The 18,746-nt window shown below is 45.3% G+C and overlaps 1 protein-coding gene across 1 annotated transcript; it reads right to left on the bottom strand.

Annotated features, from left to right (window-relative positions):
• Window positions 1-775: 775 nt before the first annotated feature.
• Window positions 776-17,823, bottom strand: CUNH4orf54 (chromosome unknown C4orf54 homolog). Its single transcript, XM_067553742.1, is given in 5 exon segments — window positions 776-1,350; window positions 3,178-3,282; window positions 7,945-8,058; window positions 12,152-17,222; window positions 17,224-17,823. Coding segments are annotated over 2 exon segments (5,088 nt in total). The 5' UTR covers window positions 17,263-17,823; the 3' UTR covers window positions 776-1,350; window positions 3,178-3,282; window positions 7,945-8,058; window positions 12,152-12,173.
• Window positions 17,824-18,746: the final 923 nt, after the last annotated feature.

The following is an 18,746-nucleotide window of genomic DNA, read 5'->3' as shown; positions in this document are numbered from 1 at the left end:
TAAAGCTCAATCTCCTGCCCCAGAAAGTTAATGGGAAAATGCCCACTGACTTCAGTGGGAGCTGAATCAGGCTCCTGATGATGTACAGCATGAGTCTCAGATGTCCTGAGATGCCCAGGAGAAAATAGAGCCTTTTCACTGCTCATTTAGGGCCTGATCCGGTATATATTTAAGTCAATGGCAAAGTTCCCACTGACATTAATGGTACAGGATAAGGACCTTATTGGGTTGGCTCTGTGGAAACCTAGGCAGAGATTTTCTTATGCGGTCAGTCAGTGTTTTTCCTACTCTATTATAATAGAGCAGTTTATCTTAAGACCTGATCAGCCACAATGGCAGTAAATTGGAGTTTTGCTATTGACTTCAACAGGGACCAGGGATGTGCCCCTTCTTAGTCTCCTGATTACATATATACATAAAAGCCACAGTATTTTCTACTTGATTTATATCCTAAACATCAAAAACCAAGAAAATGCCTCAAAAGACCAAATTCTGCCCTGACTTATATCACTTACATCCGTTCTAAAGTCAGTGAGGCTAGATAGAAAATCACTGGCCCCAAATATTACTGTTCCCACCAAATATCCTTTCCATACAAAAACATTTTTTCAATGCAGAAGGAATCTCAGACTGGGAAGAAATGGCATCTTGCAGAATCGGGTCCATAGGGAAAGCTGGATCCTTTGCTATAAAGCAGATTTTCTCCTATATATCCTGCAAATCACTTCATAAGAGAATGATCCTTTCAATAGAGCCCACCTCCCCGATACCCCCAATAATTATATGACTCTCAAAATACCCGAGTCTGTGGTTGACATGGGAAGTAGACAGCTGGTGGCCCACGAACCACAATATGAGAACTAATACAGTGAAGTCACACCCTAATTCAAATGACTGAAGAGTTCGGACAGGAAAATCATGTTCTGAATTTGCTTTTGAATGTGTGGGTGTACATTTTGAGCTTGCTACACAGTATAAACTTTCCTTCTGTTATTTGGTATTTTACATGTTAAATAACATCATTGCATTTTTATGGACAAAAACAAGGTCAAACAGTTTATGCTTGTTTGCAATGTGTCTTTTACTGAAAAATACATTTCATTTGTCGTAACATTCAAAAAACCATGATGCAAATGCTTGTCAATGAGTTACAAACTTTGGTATTCAAAGGTTTCAAACAGTCCCTTCTCACATGATTTGCATCTAATTAAATTTTATCCTTGTGCAACACACAGTTAGTGCAATTCTCAGAGCAATTTTGCTGTATTTTTTGTCCTTAAATCCCAAGCTCACAGCATTCTGTAATGTAATCAACTTCAGACTTCAGCTAGGAACTTGCCATAATGTTGTCTAGGTTGAAAGCAATTTAAAGAGTCAAATTCTCTCCATTTATATATCTTCTCTTTTTCCACTGGCAATAATCCATTATCATTACAAAACCTTCACAAAACTCTGCCGGTATCATTTACAATGTAACCCACAGTGCTCTAATCAAACATACCACTCACATTCTCTTTGACAATCATTGACTTTACTTCATATTTGCGCTGTTAAAATATCTTAATACTGATGCTCCACCCACACCCCACAAAAAAAAATAAAAAATAAAAAAGGATCATCTTCAACAGCAAGCAGGTTTTAAAGTACTGTATGCATTCTCAGGTAGCCGCAAGCTTGCGGTAATCTCTAAGAAAAAGGAATGACACTTTGGCCATCACCAATAGATAGTAAATTCATTTTTGAATGCAGACAGGAATAAATACACAACCCATAAATATACTTTTAAAATCATTCACTAAAGTGAATAATATGCATCAATAATTCTAAAAAAGTGAAACTCACCCCCCGCTGCAGATTAACACAAGATCTATGTATCTTGAGTCCCATTTAAGCCTTCCAGCAGGACTTGATTCAAAATCCACTGACATCTACAGGAGTCTTCATTTTGACTTCAGAGGGCTTTAGATCAGGCCCATAGGGCTTACATGGAACTTGAGTGGTGCATGGGTTCTGTGCTGACTCTCTACAAAGGGGTGAATTTCACCCATAAGGTACTATGACCACAATATGAAACATATAATACTAGCAGCTTGTGAACCCTGGCACAGAGGGCTTGATTCTAATCCAAGATATGTGGTTACCCATGACCACATTAGCTTGACAAATTCACCATGGGGTATGCATGCATAAACACCATATTACAGATTTTTCTAGCTTTGCAGCAATGTATGCCTGCATATTTCATGTTAGACTCAAGCCAGAGGCATTATTTGTATACACATCATGTTAAGGATCTGGGGCTCCATCTTGCAGGATGCTGAGTGTTCTGGCCTCGACTGGGCAAAGCACTGAAGCACATGCTTAACTTCAAACATGTTAGTGGTTTCACTGAAGTCAATGGAACTGCTCAAGTGCTTAAAGATAAGACACACACTCAAGTGCTTTGCTGGATCGGAGCCAAAGTGTTCAACACTTCACATAACTGACCCCTTTATGCAAACATGAAGTCTATTTAGTACTAACAGACAAAATTAAGCAAACACTGTTTCAATCCTAATGTCAAACATTCTACTGAAGAGATTTCCCCTGAGAAAACAGATAATTGTTGATTGTTATTGCTTTCATTTTTATAGGCAGTTTAACAAAAACAATTACTACAAATATTTTTTCCAACAATACATGTTGAAATACAGGGCACCTTTTTTTCTTTCAAGTACACTGGGCAAAACTGTAAACCCTGAGAGTGTGTGTGTGCAAACCTGTATCTTGTAAACTGTAATGTGAAACTTCGCTATGAGCACCGTTATAGGAAAAGGTATGATGGCACTAATATTTTTAAATGCAGATGCTAGTATTATAGTGGATGTACCCAGTATTTATGTGACTATGTCAATCTACTTTGGTATCTATACTGTCCTGCAGTCTGAAGTACTGTCTTTTTCATATAACACAGAAATCCTATTTGTAACATATATAGACTTTTATCATTATCATTCATGAAAACAGCAAAGAGGCATTCATTTTCTTTAAGAGGCACTTGAACAGGAAAGCAAAACCTTTATAAAATGTAAAGCTTATAAATCTAGGCAAAATTATTGAGGAAGACAGGGATGAACTTTACATATTCTAATTGTGCACTTCAGTGTTCTTTAAGTGTTAAAAAGTTATTTCTTTCACCTGATTTCCACAATGATGCAGGTAAATGAGAACAGCATAAGTTAAATCACTCACTATCTGTATGCTTGCAGTGCATTTCATCCTGAGGATAATTTCAATTTGTGCCTGCAAACAAATAAATTCTGGTGAAATAAAACCTCACGTGTACTTAAAGACAATTGTTGCTGATCTTATATATTTTATACCCTACCAACAGAAACAAAACAACTAAATTAAATCTTAGGATTTTCCTTAAATGTGACAAACACTGAAATAGAAAAATGTATTAAAATAAAACATGTAAGCAGGGGTTTTTGTTTGTCTTTAACTCTGAGAAAGGTCATTTTAAAAATGTTTATATTAGTCTCCAAATGTTTACATAAAGAAGTTTAGGTTCTTATTCACTCAATATTCCCGTTGACTTCACTGGCAATTTTGCTGGAGTAAAGAATGCAAGGCATGACCCAAAGTGATTTGGACACAACCATCTAATCCTGTACTGCCTTTATTATATCACTAGTAATGATCACAATGGGGATTTTAGGGCTCAAACTAGGTGAAAGCAGCATATGTGCCTTCTAGTCCATAAAAGCACTGTGAACCTCCTGGGTTCTATGCTTCCTAAATTTAATTCTTCTTCTGTGGAAATGTACTCTCTTCAACAGCTGCAGAACATCTCAATAGACATTAACTATACCACACTCTTCTCCAGAGTAGGGTCTCTGACTTTCATTTCATATAAGGAAATAAGGGGATTTCACTGAGGATGCTTCAGGAATACTACATAGACCAGTAAATCCCAAACACCTGCACACATACCAGTCCTAGTAATTCAGATTCTCTATTCCTACCTTAATGATAAGTCACTGTGCTGTGCTTTGAGTGTTATCGCAGCCTATCCATGACACTTGTGTTTGGAACAACTCAAGCTCTGTGGAGTGTTAGAGCACACAGCTGAATGACAGTCAAAGGCCAGGTCTATACTTAAAAGTTATGTCGGGATAGCTGTGTCAGTCAGGGGTGTGAAAAAAACCCACACCCCTGAGCCAGCAAAACCCCCATAGGAGACACAGCTATGTTGACAGGAGAAGGCTTCTGACAACTCAGCTAATGTCATTCAGGGAGGTGGTGTTCCTACACCAATCGAAAAACTCTCTCTGTCTCTACACCAGGGGACTATGTCAACATAACTATGCCAACATTGGGCAAGTCTACACTACAGAGCCTAAGTCTCTGCCCAGTAAATTGCTAGTTTCCCCAAGAACCAGGGAGATCACTTCCCCATGCATTTTAAAAGGAGTGAATTCTCCAGGGAATTAACTTGGAGAAGAAGTTTTGCATTTGAGCTCGTCCTAGGCTTAAAGATCCATTCTTAAAGTCAGCCAGAGCGAATTGCTCATGTCACCAGGGGCCTAATCATCTCCTTAACTTGAAAGAAATCACTCCTAGGAGAATCCCTGAGCAAGTTCAATGGAATCCTCAACCACATTTTCAGGAGTCCAATTTCCATATACTGTATGGCAGGGATGCAATTTTCATTCTATGGACCAGCTTGTAAGAGAGAGATCTTCTCATTGCATCTTTCCTCCCAATCCCCCATTGTTAAATTTAAAAACATCATGCTCTAGAGACCGTTTGTGATCCATGGACTGTAGCGCAAGAACCATTGCTGTATAGCAATTAGGCCATGCAGAGTCATAGCTCTTGTTGGCTGGTTTCACAAATGAACCTGTGAACTACAGAAAAGAATGAAGAGCCCAGCAATTAAACAAAATATGTTCAGAACACCAGTCACTTTTAAAGCTTAAAACATGTACTACGGTGGCTCAGTCACCAAACCATAAATTAAGGTTACATTATATATCAGTAGGCCATTAGAGGAAAAGACTCCAAAGCCTGAGAAGTGCAGCTACTTTGACCTACAGCTGGAATAATTTCAATTCACTGAAGGGCCACAGGTGGTTGGGATGGAGGAGGGTTACACAAAGCAAGAATCAGGCATTCTGGGAGGCAAGTTTATCTGCATGAGCTTTCCAGCTTTCTGTCAGCTCCACAATTTTTGGCAACTGAGCTGTTAGATTTTATTTTATTAGGGCTTCAATGGGAGGCAGACCTTTCTTCTAAGATAGGTCAATGTTTTACAGAGCCAAAAGTCACAGCCTTCCCAAGCTTGCATAGTCAGAAAGCTCCAGATATTTTCTTCTGCAGAAAGTCATAAATAAAAAAGATGGGTATTAAATACATTTAAATATATTATATTATTAACAGGTTTCCTCCACTGATCAAATTCAACCGTAGTATGTTTAAATACGGAAAACATTTTATATAAAAATGGGTCAAATGATTTTAAATGAATTTAGGGAAAAATCACACATTCCTTACTTATAGCCTGATCCTATTACCATTGAAGTCAATAGCAGTTTAGCTGCTGACTTCAAAGGGAGCAAGATTGGGTTATTTGTCCTTACTTTGGGAAAAACCCTTTGAAATTAATGGGAGTTTTACTCACGAAAGGACTGTGTAAAGAATGCAAGATCTGACTTTTTGAATTTAGACATCCTGTCAAAATTCTTTTAAATGGTTACATTTTTAAGTATTCAAAACTGAATATCTTTTCTTTACTACACTGAAGAACTCAAACACATCTCATCCGAGGGCTTGTCTATACAAACACTAAAAGTTCCTTATTGCGCTTTGATCTACTCCTACTTCAAAATAGGTTAGATCAAAGAGCAGCACAAAGTTGCTGTTGACTAAAAGTTCCAGTCTCCACATGAACACTTTGTGTGGGATGGGCTAGCACAAGGTAGATTTCTCAGCTTGACACAAACTAAAGGTTCACATAGAAATGCCCTCAGAAAGAAAAGTTTGCTTTTTCTTACACTTGGGGAGTCTCAAGTCTTTCCGATATTTTAAAGTTACACTTTAGTTCTTACTAAACACTTAGTAAAGCAAGAGTCTACTTCATATCATTCATATAAGGACAGATTTTTAGAACTATAACCAATTTAACTAACTAGCCATGAATATTTTAGAACTGGACCTGATACAAAAGAGATTTCTAAAAATAAAATAGATAAAGATAACAATTACCTTTAAAAGGAGACAATTTAGCAACACAAAAGAGCAATTTTGTTTTGTTGTAAAGTTCCTGTTCGTATTCTAAATAAATTGAAAGTTTATTTGCTCTTAAAATAGGTTTTGGGGCTCCTCAGCCACACATTTTCTAAAGAAATCATCATTTTCCCATGATTTATGAACATTTTAGGACTTAAATGTACCAAAACTCTGGAATCTAAGAATATTATTGACCAGCAACTGAAACCAGTGTGTATGTAGTTCAACATGGCAGAGCTAAGGTTGTCCCCTACAAAATGTGTGTGTTCTGGTTTAAATTTCTATCATATCCCCTTAACAGAACAGCACTTTACTAAAAAACCAAAGTATTATTTTTCTTGCACATACAAATCAAGACCAGGTACAGATTAGCAGTTGTTTACAATTAAAGAGGAAGACTGTCTGTAAAATGAGGACAAACCCATAAGAGAAACTGTGTATCTGGATAAACTCTATATACACACCACCTTTTTCCTACTTTTAAAAAATGGTATCAATGGCATGTTATGCCCTTGAGAGAGTTTTAAATTAAATACTATAGGCCTGGTCTTGCATTCCCTGCTTTCCCATTGATTTGAATGGGAACTTTGGGAGGGCAATCAATGCACAAGCAGGTCATTAATTAAAATCAACTGTAATTTAGATCTGCCATCAGGTTAATCATTGGTATAACTCCATCAGCTTCAGCTGAGTTATAACAGGCCCATACATGTCCTGTTCTGACTAGCCATATATTGTATCTTTTTCCCCCCTTCAGAAAGAAATAATTTCTTAAGCAAACACACATATTGTTCATTTGGGCCTCAGATAACTATGTCATATAACAGACACAAAGGAAAACAACAATGAATACATAACATTACAAAGTTCCTTTGGTGTGTGGATCACTGACATTAAATAAATGTTGAACAACATTAAAATGTTTTAACAAAAGACTGCAGTCTTAAAGAAAAATAAATGCTATCCTCTCCTTTAAATTGGGGTCTAAAAAGATTACAACCAATTTCTGGCTACCTAGTATTTAAACACTGCCATGAGTAAGGCATCTTATGATGTCAAACACAGTACAAAAGAGCAAATAGAAAATGACAGCAGTCAAAACAAGTTTCCTGATATTTTCACAACCATGTTTGAAACCATGCCAAAAATACACACTAACGATAAACTAAACACTACGTATCACTATCATTGATATTCAAAAAGGTGCATACCTATAATGTTATAAACTAAGGGCCTGATCCTGCTCCCACTGAAGTCTATGAAAAGATTCCCATTGACTTCAATGGGAGAAGATTTAAGGCCTCTGTTTTGTAAATTATATGGCTGCATTAGGTATTCTTTCTGAGTACCTGTAAGAAGATATATTTTGATCCAAACTTAAATTGTGTCATATTTACACACTTGTTTTTACAAACAGTGGAGTAGTACTAACACCCCTCAGTAATTTAATTTTTTTTTAAAAAAAAAAAGGTAAAAGAAATGGAAGTATGTGAACAATTTTAGTATTTTCACTTAGCCATAAGCGTAGAGGCCATGTATAAAGTTTGCTTGACTTCAGTATAAAAAGGAACAATTTTACAGAAAATAATGCAATAATTCAGCCTGCTCTGCATAATTAAATGTATATATATGCCAAAAGTGGGGGTATTTAGGAGAAAGCAAGAAACTTACACACTTGTTTTGTATGAAGCAAAAAATGAGAAAACTGTGGAAGCAGTTTTAAGGATGAATGCTTAGTGTTACCAAGTTTCAGATTAAAAGGAGGATAATTCTTCTTCCTTGTACCTGTAAAAATACACCAATGAAAGAAATTAAGTTCTTAAAATATTGTACAGATTTACATTTGAAATTCTTACATTAATTACTATTTTAAGCATTCTATATTATTACAGAACAATAAATAACATTTCAATATTACAATAATGTTACTGCCAATTTCTTAATCTGTTGCTGATATCAAATAATAGTGTCTAGAAGATTCAGTGCTTTGCTGAATTGTGGTCTCACGGCTTTGCTATATCAGGGCTAGATCATGCACCTTAGATGATTAAATTCTAAATGCAGAATTTTTAAATGTAGGTTGACTTCTTAGGCTTAATAAAGTGTATCATCATGTGCTAGAACAGTTCATAATTAAAGACTGATTTTTAAAAATGTGACCATTTCATTTGGTAATTAAAAGTGCTCACTTAGATGGAAAAAAACATTTAAGATGAGTGTTTGTGTTTGCACAATTAGAATATCAGAATTGCTGAGCTTTGATTTAGAGCATTTCTCACCATAAGAATACACGTCATCTACTCTTATAACAATAAGTTGCTCCAATCTGGGCATGTGAATAAATATAATAGGAACACACATTTTAAACTTTTCAAAACAATTATTTGTAATACAACTCACTTATAGCCTGAACAGTTATAAGCCAGGTTTCAACTCACAGCAAATATATATAACCAAGTTATAACCCTCCCAGAATAGAAAATGTAAATGTTTACATGGCCTAAAAACACATTTCCAGTCTTTCATTACAGTTTTTATTTTTCTTTCAATCTAAGGGTCTAATCCAGCAACGAACTCCATGCAAGCAGCCAGAACCCCATGAGCTCATGCAGGCGCATGGCGTCCACCCCTAACAAGTTCATTGCAGGACCGGGGCTTCTTTTGTTCATGATAATCTCACAGGAACAAAATGGCTTTCCTTCCAACATAATTCTTTTCTATGTGGCAAACATGCTCTCCCACTCACCATGTATTTCAAAGGAGATGAATATAGATTCAAAGGAGATAACTATTTGTATATGCACCAGCATAACTGATGCCAGGGAAACAGGCAGCTAACTGCTGCTGTAGCAATACAGGAACCATAACAACTAAGAACTATTTTACCAGCAAGCTCACAAGAACGGTTGTCCATTTTCAGGGGGAGAAATAGCAGGCTATTTCTCAGGGATAAAACAGTGTATTCCTTAACATATGCTGTATGCTAAGAATCTAAAAAACATCCAGCAAGGTTGTACTTTAAACCAGATAGACGACTAAGGGCCCAATATTGCAAGCAAACACTTGCCACCAAGTCTACTCATATTGAAGTTAATAGAACTACTCACAGTAGTTAGAACAACAACAGGAACAAATGTTTACAAGATCAGGCCCTAACATAAGACAATCACCACCAATCGCAACATATAAAGAAACAAGATGAAGTGAGTTAGGTCACACTGGCCTGAGATCGATCAGTCCTAGGCACAGTGATACAATTAGCAAAGGAGGATCTGAGGAAGGAAAATGATAAGCTAGCAGGGAGAGGGAGAGATGGGATACAAGATGAAGAGAAAGAGCTAGGGGAAAAAGAGGAAAATAGGGAATGGAAAAGGGGAAGGGAAGGAATCAAGAACACTCATACATTAGGTTAGTACATTATGTTATTTCTTTGTGAGAAGAGAAAATAAAAAGAAAATGTGGTTTCAAACTCTTGAAAATCCATGGCTAGCCCATGAGATATGGCAGTTATTTCAATCTACTTTAGACTATGCAAAGAAGTTCTACACTCATGCACTTTACAGATGGAACTGGATGCAGAGTGAAATTAATTAGCAATGAGCACTCCTAGTTAGCAGGTTTCAGGTGCAGACCTATTTAGCGCACTGCTACTATGTCTGCTGTCCTGGGGGGGAGGGGGGGCGGCAAAAACTGAACAATAAACAAAATAGTCACACATAAAACAGAAAGGAAAGTAAGAGATAGAGAGTAGAAAAAAATGAAAAAAGAGAAAGAGGCAGAAATGGAGGAAGTTATATATAAAGATGCAGGGAAAGATACACAAAGAAAGGAGGATGGCAGGAGAGACAATGAAAAAACAGGGAGGTGGAAAATGAGGCAACATTTACACTACTGCACTTAACAGCTGCACCGCTGTAGAGCTTAGGGTGGAGACACCAGTCTAAGCTGACAGGAGAGAGCTCTCCCACGGTCATAGCACTAGCTACATGGCACTTCGGTAGGTATAATTTACGTCACTCAGGGGTGTGGATTATTCACACATTCACATCTGTCCTGTAGATAAGGTCAAGGTCAACACAGAGAAAGGAGAACAGGGCAATAGTTTGTGGTTGCAATGTTGTCTCAATTTTTACGCTGAAAATAATGTAGGTGATCAAAGACGAACTGAAGTCTGTGGTATGTAACTAAGTAATAAAACTATTTGTTTAACGTTTTTTTTTTTTGTTTTATTTTTCTCAGGGGTTGAGAAAAATGTATTTCATGCTGTATCATCTGTCTGATGTTTACCTCAGTTTCACATCCTTAAATATAGATACATTTCTTCCCATTTTAGAAGAATAATCAACTAGATGAAATTTTAGGCCTAACCAGTTTAACAGCATTCTTTTGATTATAGAGAATTTGAGTTACAGTGAGTTGCTGTAAACTGCTGAATTATTTTATGTACCAAACGTAGTGCCATACATCATCTGACCAAAATATTAGTAAAACAAAATGTATCTTTCATTTTGGACTCACAGGAATAAATGTTCATTGTGATGCAAAAGGGAAATGGAGGCAATATTTGCATCATTAAGGGATATATGGACTGCTGTGCTCAAAGTATATCCTTCAGTCAGAAACATTTGCTTAGATAACTGAAAAAAATGGTAGAATAACCCATTAAAAGTTAGACAAAAACAGCATGAGAAAAAGGTGAATGTCGCTTCCCAGAGTGATAAAGTGTTTGAAAAATGTATTCTTTTCTTTTGTACAGTTGTTACAATTACAATAGCATACTCCTAATACAGTATATATTAAAATGAACTATTTCTTAAAAAGAACTAAGATATCCACACTGTAATCTAAGGAATATGTTACTCTCCACAATCCACATGAGATCTTTTCTAAACTGTATGAGGGGAAACAAGGGAAAGCAAAAGATGTGTACAATTTTCCCATGTGTCCAGATGAAAAATTCTGTCTAGGATTAGCTAGATTAGAATTGGATAACTCAATCTAAACAATGGATTGTGAATCTACCCAACTGATGTGTGGCCACCTCTCCATGAATCCAGTAATGAACAATGAAAATAATTCAATTAAATGTAGAATAAAATAATGATTTACAAACTATGTTGGTAAGGAACAAACAAACAATGTAGATAACAAACAAGGTAAGGAATGCTGAATGTATAAGGCACCTAACTGAAGGAAGGTTTTAGTCAACTGGAGGTTAATTATAGAGTTCTTGTAATTTTTTGTATTCCCATTGATTATGACACCAAAAAGACAACACAAAATATGGAAAAGAAAAAATTACAAACAAGTGTGGGACTAAACAAAGCAGACAGTAAATGAGGGCTAAATCTAAAACGTTGAAGATTTGTTACTAAGATTGACAAGAGCACTGTGCACAGCTGCCACACATATTCTTCCTAAAGTAAAGATTCCCAACTGTTCTTCTGTTACTTTCTAGAGCCAACCACCACCAATCCCAAAGTCTATTTCTTAATATTTACATTAACTTTGTAATGTAGTGTGAACTACTACTAAGTGTAATGCTTATTAATGAAATTAGTCCAATGTAGTCAATGGGACTGTTCCCCATAATAAACTCTAGTCTGTGGTGTGTACTACTTACTAAACAAGCCAGCCCATCCAGGGAAGATAAATAAAGATCCTTACAAACAGCATTTTTTCTCACTTGTGTGTGTGTACCCTAGATAGTGCCCAGTGACAGGCATTTAAAAAAAATTTTTGGGGACATTAGCACAATTCCTAAGAAGAGTTTGAATGTTTACCCAGCTTTGAGATTATTTTATTATACCTACTTACACTTAATTTTGACACCAATTGCTCTTACCACATGGATTTTTAAAAGCACAAACCAACTCACCAGCAGCCCCTTTGGTTTGTCATCATCGGTGCTCCACCACGAACCTCATGGTGGTACCATCAAAGGAGGGGGGGGCAATTATCCTTGGCCCCATCTGCTGCGACGTGATGCTGATGACCGGCTTCCCCTCCGCCCCTCTGAGCTGGGCAGCGGCGGCTGCTGACTGGGATTTACCCGTGGCGATATAATAAGGACTTTCCACAAAAACTGCCTCTCCTCCCCCGAGTGCCGCTGCCCCGGGGCTGCTGGTCTCGGCGGGGGCGCTGATGTCGCTGCCCGGGTGGGAGAGCTGGGTCTGCAGGGCATTAGCTGGCAGCATAGCGGTAGGCAGGAAGCCAGGGTAGATCATGTAGGTGGCCCCATAAGCCCCCGGGCTGAGCGCTAAGGGGGAGATGGGGAGCGGCATCGGGGCCACCGGCGGCTGCTGGGGCATGGGCACCTCCACGTACTGGCCGGTCTCGGGGTCAAAGAGCCTCCTCTTGAGGGGCTGCTGCACGGGCGCGTCCACCAGGTAGTACTGGCCGGTGCTCAGGTCCAGCAGCACCTTGCGCTGCGTCTGCGGGAAGGGCTCGGCGGCCGAGGGCGGCGAGAAGCAGAGGAGCGGCGGGGGCTGCGCGCCGTGCAGGGCGGCGATGGGCAGCGGCTGGTGGTAGATGGTGGCTGACGGCAGCTCCGGGGCGGCCGCGTGGAGCTCGGCGGCCGCAGGCGGGGCGGCGGGGCCCGGCGGCGGCGGCTTGGGGCTGGGGCTGCCCTGGCTCTTGGCGGCGCTGAAGGGCTGCAGGGCGGTGGCGGCCGCGGCGGCCGAGAGCGGGGCTGGGCGGCCGCCTCCTCCTCCTCCTCCTCCCGCGGCCGGCGGCTCCTTGAGCGGCAGGGCCAGGTAGTTCCCGCAGTCGGGCCCGGCCGCCGCCGGCCTCGCCCCCTTCTCGGCCTCGCCCGCCCCCTTCCCTTCGCCGGCGGCCGGGGAGAGCTTCAGGGAGCGCGGCCCCGGCCCGGCCTGGCCCTTGAGGCCGCGGAGCGGGGAGGCGTCGGCGGGGAGCTTGGCCGGGGCAGCCGCCGCCTTGGGCGCCGAGCTGACGGTGAAGACGCTGCGCGGCAGCGGCGGGCCCGGGGCTCTGTCGGCGGCCGTCTCCGCGGGCCCGGGCAGGGGGCGGGGCCGTTCCCGCGCCCGGCTCTCGAACGCCGCCGCCTTGGCCGAGACCTTGTCCGGGTTCGGGCCGGAGGCGGGGCGGGGCTGGCGCTCGGGGGCGGGCGGCGCCCCGCTCCTCTCGTCGCCGGCGGCCGCTTGGCTGCCGCGCTCCTCGCTGGCGATGAGGGAGAGCACGTGGCTGTCGGTGATGGGCCGCGGGTCGCTCTTGCGCTTCCACTCGTGCTTGCTGAAGCTGTACAGCTCCTCCATGCTGCGCACCGCCGCCGTCAGCTTCTCCAGCGCGTTGCGGCTGGGGGGCGGCGCCTTGGCCTCCTCCCGCGGCTCCTCGTCCGCTCCCGGCGCCGCTCCCTTGACTTTCTCAGCCGCCGCGGGCACGGGGGGCGGCGGCGGCTGCTGCTGGGGCGGCGGCTGCTGCTGCTGCTGCTGCCTCCAGGGGGCGGAGGCTTTGGACACGATCTGCAGCACGGCGGGCAAGCGAGGGTCGCTCTTGTTGGGGGCGATGGTGGCCACCGGCAGCCGCCCCGACGTCCTGTGCACCAGGATCGTCCCCTCGGGCGTGGAAGGCAGCGCTTTGCCCGCTGGGAGTTTGGCCCCCGTCTCGGCGGCCTGGCCCGACCTCCGGTCCTCCCTGCTGTTGCTGACCGCCTGGCAGGTGATCACCATGGGGGACAGCGCCCGGGGGATCCCTGCCAGGACCAGCTGCCTGGGCCTCTGCTCCGCGCCGCCTTGGTCGGAGAGCGCGCTGCTGCGGTCGCTGTTGTTATCGGCCGAGTCGTGGCCGTAGGAGCTTTTGATCAGTTTCCGGACGTCTCTGACCTGGTGCAGGGGGCCTGGCACTTTAGCCTTGTTCTCGCGGATATCGCGCACCAAGAACTGCGGGACCTTGTCCAGGCCCTCGCCTTTGAACGCCTTCTGCGGCTGGCCCCTGGTCTCCTCCCGCTCCGCCGCCTTGAAAAAGCTGGGCGCGTGCGCGGCGATCTTGGGGGTGAGCAGCTTGGCGATGCTGAAGGGGGGCTCCTTGGCGGGCTGCACGCTGCCCAGGCTGATCTTGATCTCGGGGGCTTTGGGCTGGAGGGGGGTGTGGAGCCGAGCCGCACAGGTGGCTGTGGAGTACTTTGTCACCCGCTTGCCAGGCGGCGCTTCTCTGGCGGTGTGCTGAATGCTGGGGACGAACAGGCGGGACATTTTAGTGGCCTTGCTGGCGGAGATCTCGCCTAGGTCGGCCCTCCCGTCGTATCTGGCAGAGGCCTTCAGTTTCCCTAGGGGAGCCCGTTCTTCTTTCTTCTTCTCGGCGGCCTCTTTCTCTTTCCAGGATCGGAAGGCGCTGTGCTGGCTGCGGAGGAAGGTCGCCTTGATGGCCTCCGCCGCACTCTTCTTAATTTCGCACGCATCCTCCAAGCGCGTTTCCGAAAGGGGTCGGTCCAGGCGCGGGGTGGACGCCTTGGAGGTGGGCGACTTGCTGTCAAAAAACTCCCCCAGGTCCTCCGCTGTCACGATCGTGTAGTCGGAGCTGCCTTCGGAGTACCTGGAGCTCTGCCGCTGCAGGCCCCCGTCTTTCAGCTTCTCCCTGGCGGAGCCCTCCTGCTCCTTGCAAGGCAGGGAAGCGGCCAGACCGGTGTAGGAAGTGTCGGTGATTTCCCCCCGCTCCATTTTGAACTCGTGCTCCCGCTGCATTTTCTTCGAGATGACGTTTTTGAGGAGGCTGGAGGCGAATTTCGACTTATTATGGGGGCCCTCCGGGACGTCTGCCGCGGCCAGCCCGCTCTGTTTGCCAGCCTCATGGCCCCGCTCCCTGGGCGGTGTGTCTGCAGCCTCATCTGCGCAACCGGAGCCGGACCCAGCGGCAGCATTTTCGGATCGTCTGGGGACCGCAGCGTGAATATTGCTGCTAAAATTCAACGTCTCCAGCAAAGTTACCACCCGGGAGCCCGACTGGACCCGCTTTTCGAAGTGAGCTGGCGTCTCCACGTGGGTTATCTCCCCATCGAGCTTGCTGACCACGAACTCGAGGGCTTTAGTCTGCGATTTATTGGAGCGGATGTAGAACTGGTCGCTGGATGTCTTTGTGCCGGCGCTTCTGTGCCAGCCGCTGGACTCGGCGCTGCTCTTGAACAGGTTCTGCTCCGGTTTTTGCCCAAGACTGCCGCACTTCAGGTCTAAATAAGTGGACCATCGGTTGATCCCGAGAGCCTGATCCGATAGGGAGGCGGAGGACTCCCTGGAGCTGAAGTTCAGGGTGTCCAAGTAGGGGTAAGCTAAGCTCCGGAAAGCTCGGGCCGTCAGGTTTCGGACTTCTTTATCCGCATCGTCCAACTCGCTGACCGCGCTGGAGGCACCGCTCGAGTAGCCCCCCACTTCCTTTGCCCTTATGGCTCCACACCTGGTTTGCAAGCGCGCCGGGACGGCGATAAATTTTTTTGCCTGGTCATGGATCGCGTCTTGTTTTAAACTTGAACCGCGTTCGGGAGCTGTGGAGACACGGAGGCTCATGTCGCCTTCATGCTTGGCAGCCTCAATACTGTTTTGCTTTGCGGGCGGGTTGCTAAGCTCATTTATAGCCCTGGAAGCGGCTTTGATTGATAGGAGAAGCTGGCCGGCGGGATTGTCGCCCCTGGGGCTGGGGTTCTGCTGGGGCTGGCTCTCTTCCGAGCTGGCGCGTTTGCCCCGGCCGGGGGGATCGCTTTCCGAATTAATGCTGACTCTCTCCCTGCTGCTGGGAGCGTCCGTGCTGCCCGGCTGGTGCTGGGCGTCGCTGGCCGCCGTGCTGAGAGAGCAGCTATTGTCCTCCTCCGTCTGCGTCTCCCCCAGCGTCTCGTTGCTCCCGAAGGAGGCGTAGTCCACGAAGGAATAGATCACGTTGTCGTCTTCGAAGTCCCACCTGGAGGCCAGCCCCAAGTCGAAGTCCATGTCGTGGTCCACTTCGCTGAGCTGGATCTCGTGCGTGCTGATGTAGTGCGCCTCGTCCGGCGGCCGAGGGCTGGGCTCGCTGCAGTAGGCGGCGGCGGCAGCGCCCCGGCCCCCCGCCCGGGGCTCAGCCGAGCCGATGGCTTTGCAGTCCGCCGCATCGTCGTCCTCGTCGCTCTCGTAGCCGAAGGAAGACGAGGAGGTTTTGCCCTCGGTGGCGGTGTCGTCCATTCTGGGGGAAGGGCCGCCTGCCCGCGGCACCGGGGAGGGAGCGGAGGAGGAGGAGGATTCGGGGCAGCCGCCCGTGTCCGGCGCGGCGCTGCTGCTTTCACGGGAGCCGGCGCTGCAGCCCCTCGCTTCGTTAGCCTCCCTGCCTGGGCAGCCAGGGCCGGCCTGCGCCTTAGCTTTACCCTCCCCGGCGGCCGGCTTGCCCGACTCATCCTTGGCCGAGCCGCTCCCGGCGCTGAGCCCACACGCTCCGTTTTTAGGTCCGAGCAAGGCCGCTGGACCTCCGCTCCCTGCCCAAGTCAGCCTGAGGGGCTGGGGGCTGGCTTTCCTCCCTACGGCGCGATCACCCCTCTCCGTGCAGCTCGAGTCCTTGGAGGGGGTAGCTAATGGCTCGCGGGGGTGGCGCTTCGTCCTGCTGCCCTTGGCTCCGGCTCCCCCTTTTTGGCCCGGGCTTTGTTGCTCTCCAGGCGCTTTGGAGAGGACTTCCATGCCTGTCCCGGCCGCAGGGGGCAGAGGGCGAAGGGAAGAGGCGGCGATTTGGACCCGGGACCGCAAAGCCGGCGGACACGCACGTGTCTCCTCCAGCCGGGTGGCGCCCAGCTCCGCTCCTCTCCGTTCAGTGGCAGCGGTGGACCCAGGAGAGTGTCCCGGCCGGGGTGGGGTGGAGGTGGCTGTTGCCGCCCCTGCCCGTGTCTCGTTCCGGAGCCCCCGAGTACAGTTGTGGGTTTGGCCCGGAGAGCTGTCAGTCTGAATGCCATTGGTAACAGAAGTAGCCGCGACGGCAGCCTCTGCAAGCCCGACCCCCAGCCAGCCAGAAATGAAGAGAAAGCATATGGAAATTCTTATATTGCTCCTTGGCCTGCAGGGAGGGGATGGTTTGCCTCACTCCACAAGCATTATGAAGTGGCCGCTAGCCAGCCCCCTTTGTTTGGTGGGCACGTGGAAGGCTGGAAAAGCTCGGGGGGGAGCAGACGAAGAACCACAAGGTCTGTTACCAAGGGAGTCTTTTTCTAAAGCCCACCTTTCACTGACTATTTGCGGGGGTGTTGCCATGACACTGAGCTAAGGCTGCGCAGAAGATAGGCGCATCGCTTCCCTTGGAGGGGAAACTGAAGAAAACCGATCATGTTCGATTAACTTTCCAACATGCGGTCTTCATCTCATGGGGTTCATATGTATTGAACGCCTGCCCACTTATTCATTGGGAAGGTATCCAAAGCTGTTCTTCCAAGAGCTTGAGTCTTCATCAAGCCAGGTAGCAATATTCATGAGAAATCACTTCCCTCACGAGTATTTAAGCACCCGTGTTTGCTGATATCTGAGCAGTCCTTAGACTCCTTCCGTTCTGTAAGCAATCTGATGAAATGTGAAAACGTTATTTTTACAGACCTAACTTGAGGGGATGCTCTGAAGAACATCAGGACAACGCTTCAGTTGCTATGTGATAGTCAAACTTCACCGCTTTAAAGACGCAGGACTTCTAAAATCAATTAACATCCTATTGAACACCGATCAGTTCCGTTAGATGATTTAGTCAAATTATATTTCAGACACATTACAGCACATGAGAGGCAAACGATAAGGCATAACAAATAATTTTACCATGCATCTCTCTTTTGTAGGTTTCAGCGATAGATAAGCGACCCTTTTTATAAGCCAGGGAAGTAAAACAAGTCTCGTTCTACTGGATCCTCATAGATGTATTTTGATTGATTCGGAAAGGTGGGGTTATCATCAAAGATGTCAGCTGAACAGATGCATACTGATCCATGTTCTCTTAGCCACTTTGATCGGAGTAAAGGCTCTGCGATGCGTTTTTGTGAGAACAGTGTCGCTCGCCAGGTCAAAACTATTAACTATACATAGACTATGCGTCATTTATGCCGAGTGAATAAAGTACTATTTAAAACGTTCCCATTTGTGAATAACGAAAATAAACACGATCAGCCATCACTGAGAGCAATGACACCCCCACCATCAAAAAAATGTTGTTGCTCATCTTTCTAGTTTCAGATATTTAGAGCAGGGGGCGAGTATATGTCTCAGTGGAAGAAATCTGAAGGGGGATACATACATAGCTATTTGGAATGCAAAAAGGCACAGAAAACATGCAAATTTACCTACAATTATTTGTGCTCTCCTGCTGCATTTAGTTTACAACAGCTAGAAAAGATTGCTTAAGTAGAAGACTAACTTCATTCTTTTGGCTGGGCAATGTCTGAACAGATTTTCTCGAATCTGTTAACTCTCTATATCCCACACTCTTACAGAAACTTTGGTATGTAGCAAAATGATCCTTCGAGCCCATAAATCCAC

The sequence above is a fragment of the Emydura macquarii genome, unplaced genomic scaffold (assembly GCF_026122565.2).
Source record: "Emydura macquarii macquarii isolate MOO-44397 ecotype Brisbane River unplaced genomic scaffold, CSIRO-AGI_Emac_v2 contig_302, whole genome shotgun sequence".
NCBI classification, from domain to species: Eukaryota; Metazoa; Chordata; order Testudines; family Chelidae; genus Emydura; species Emydura macquarii.
This window is presented reverse-complemented; position numbering and strand designations above follow the sequence as displayed.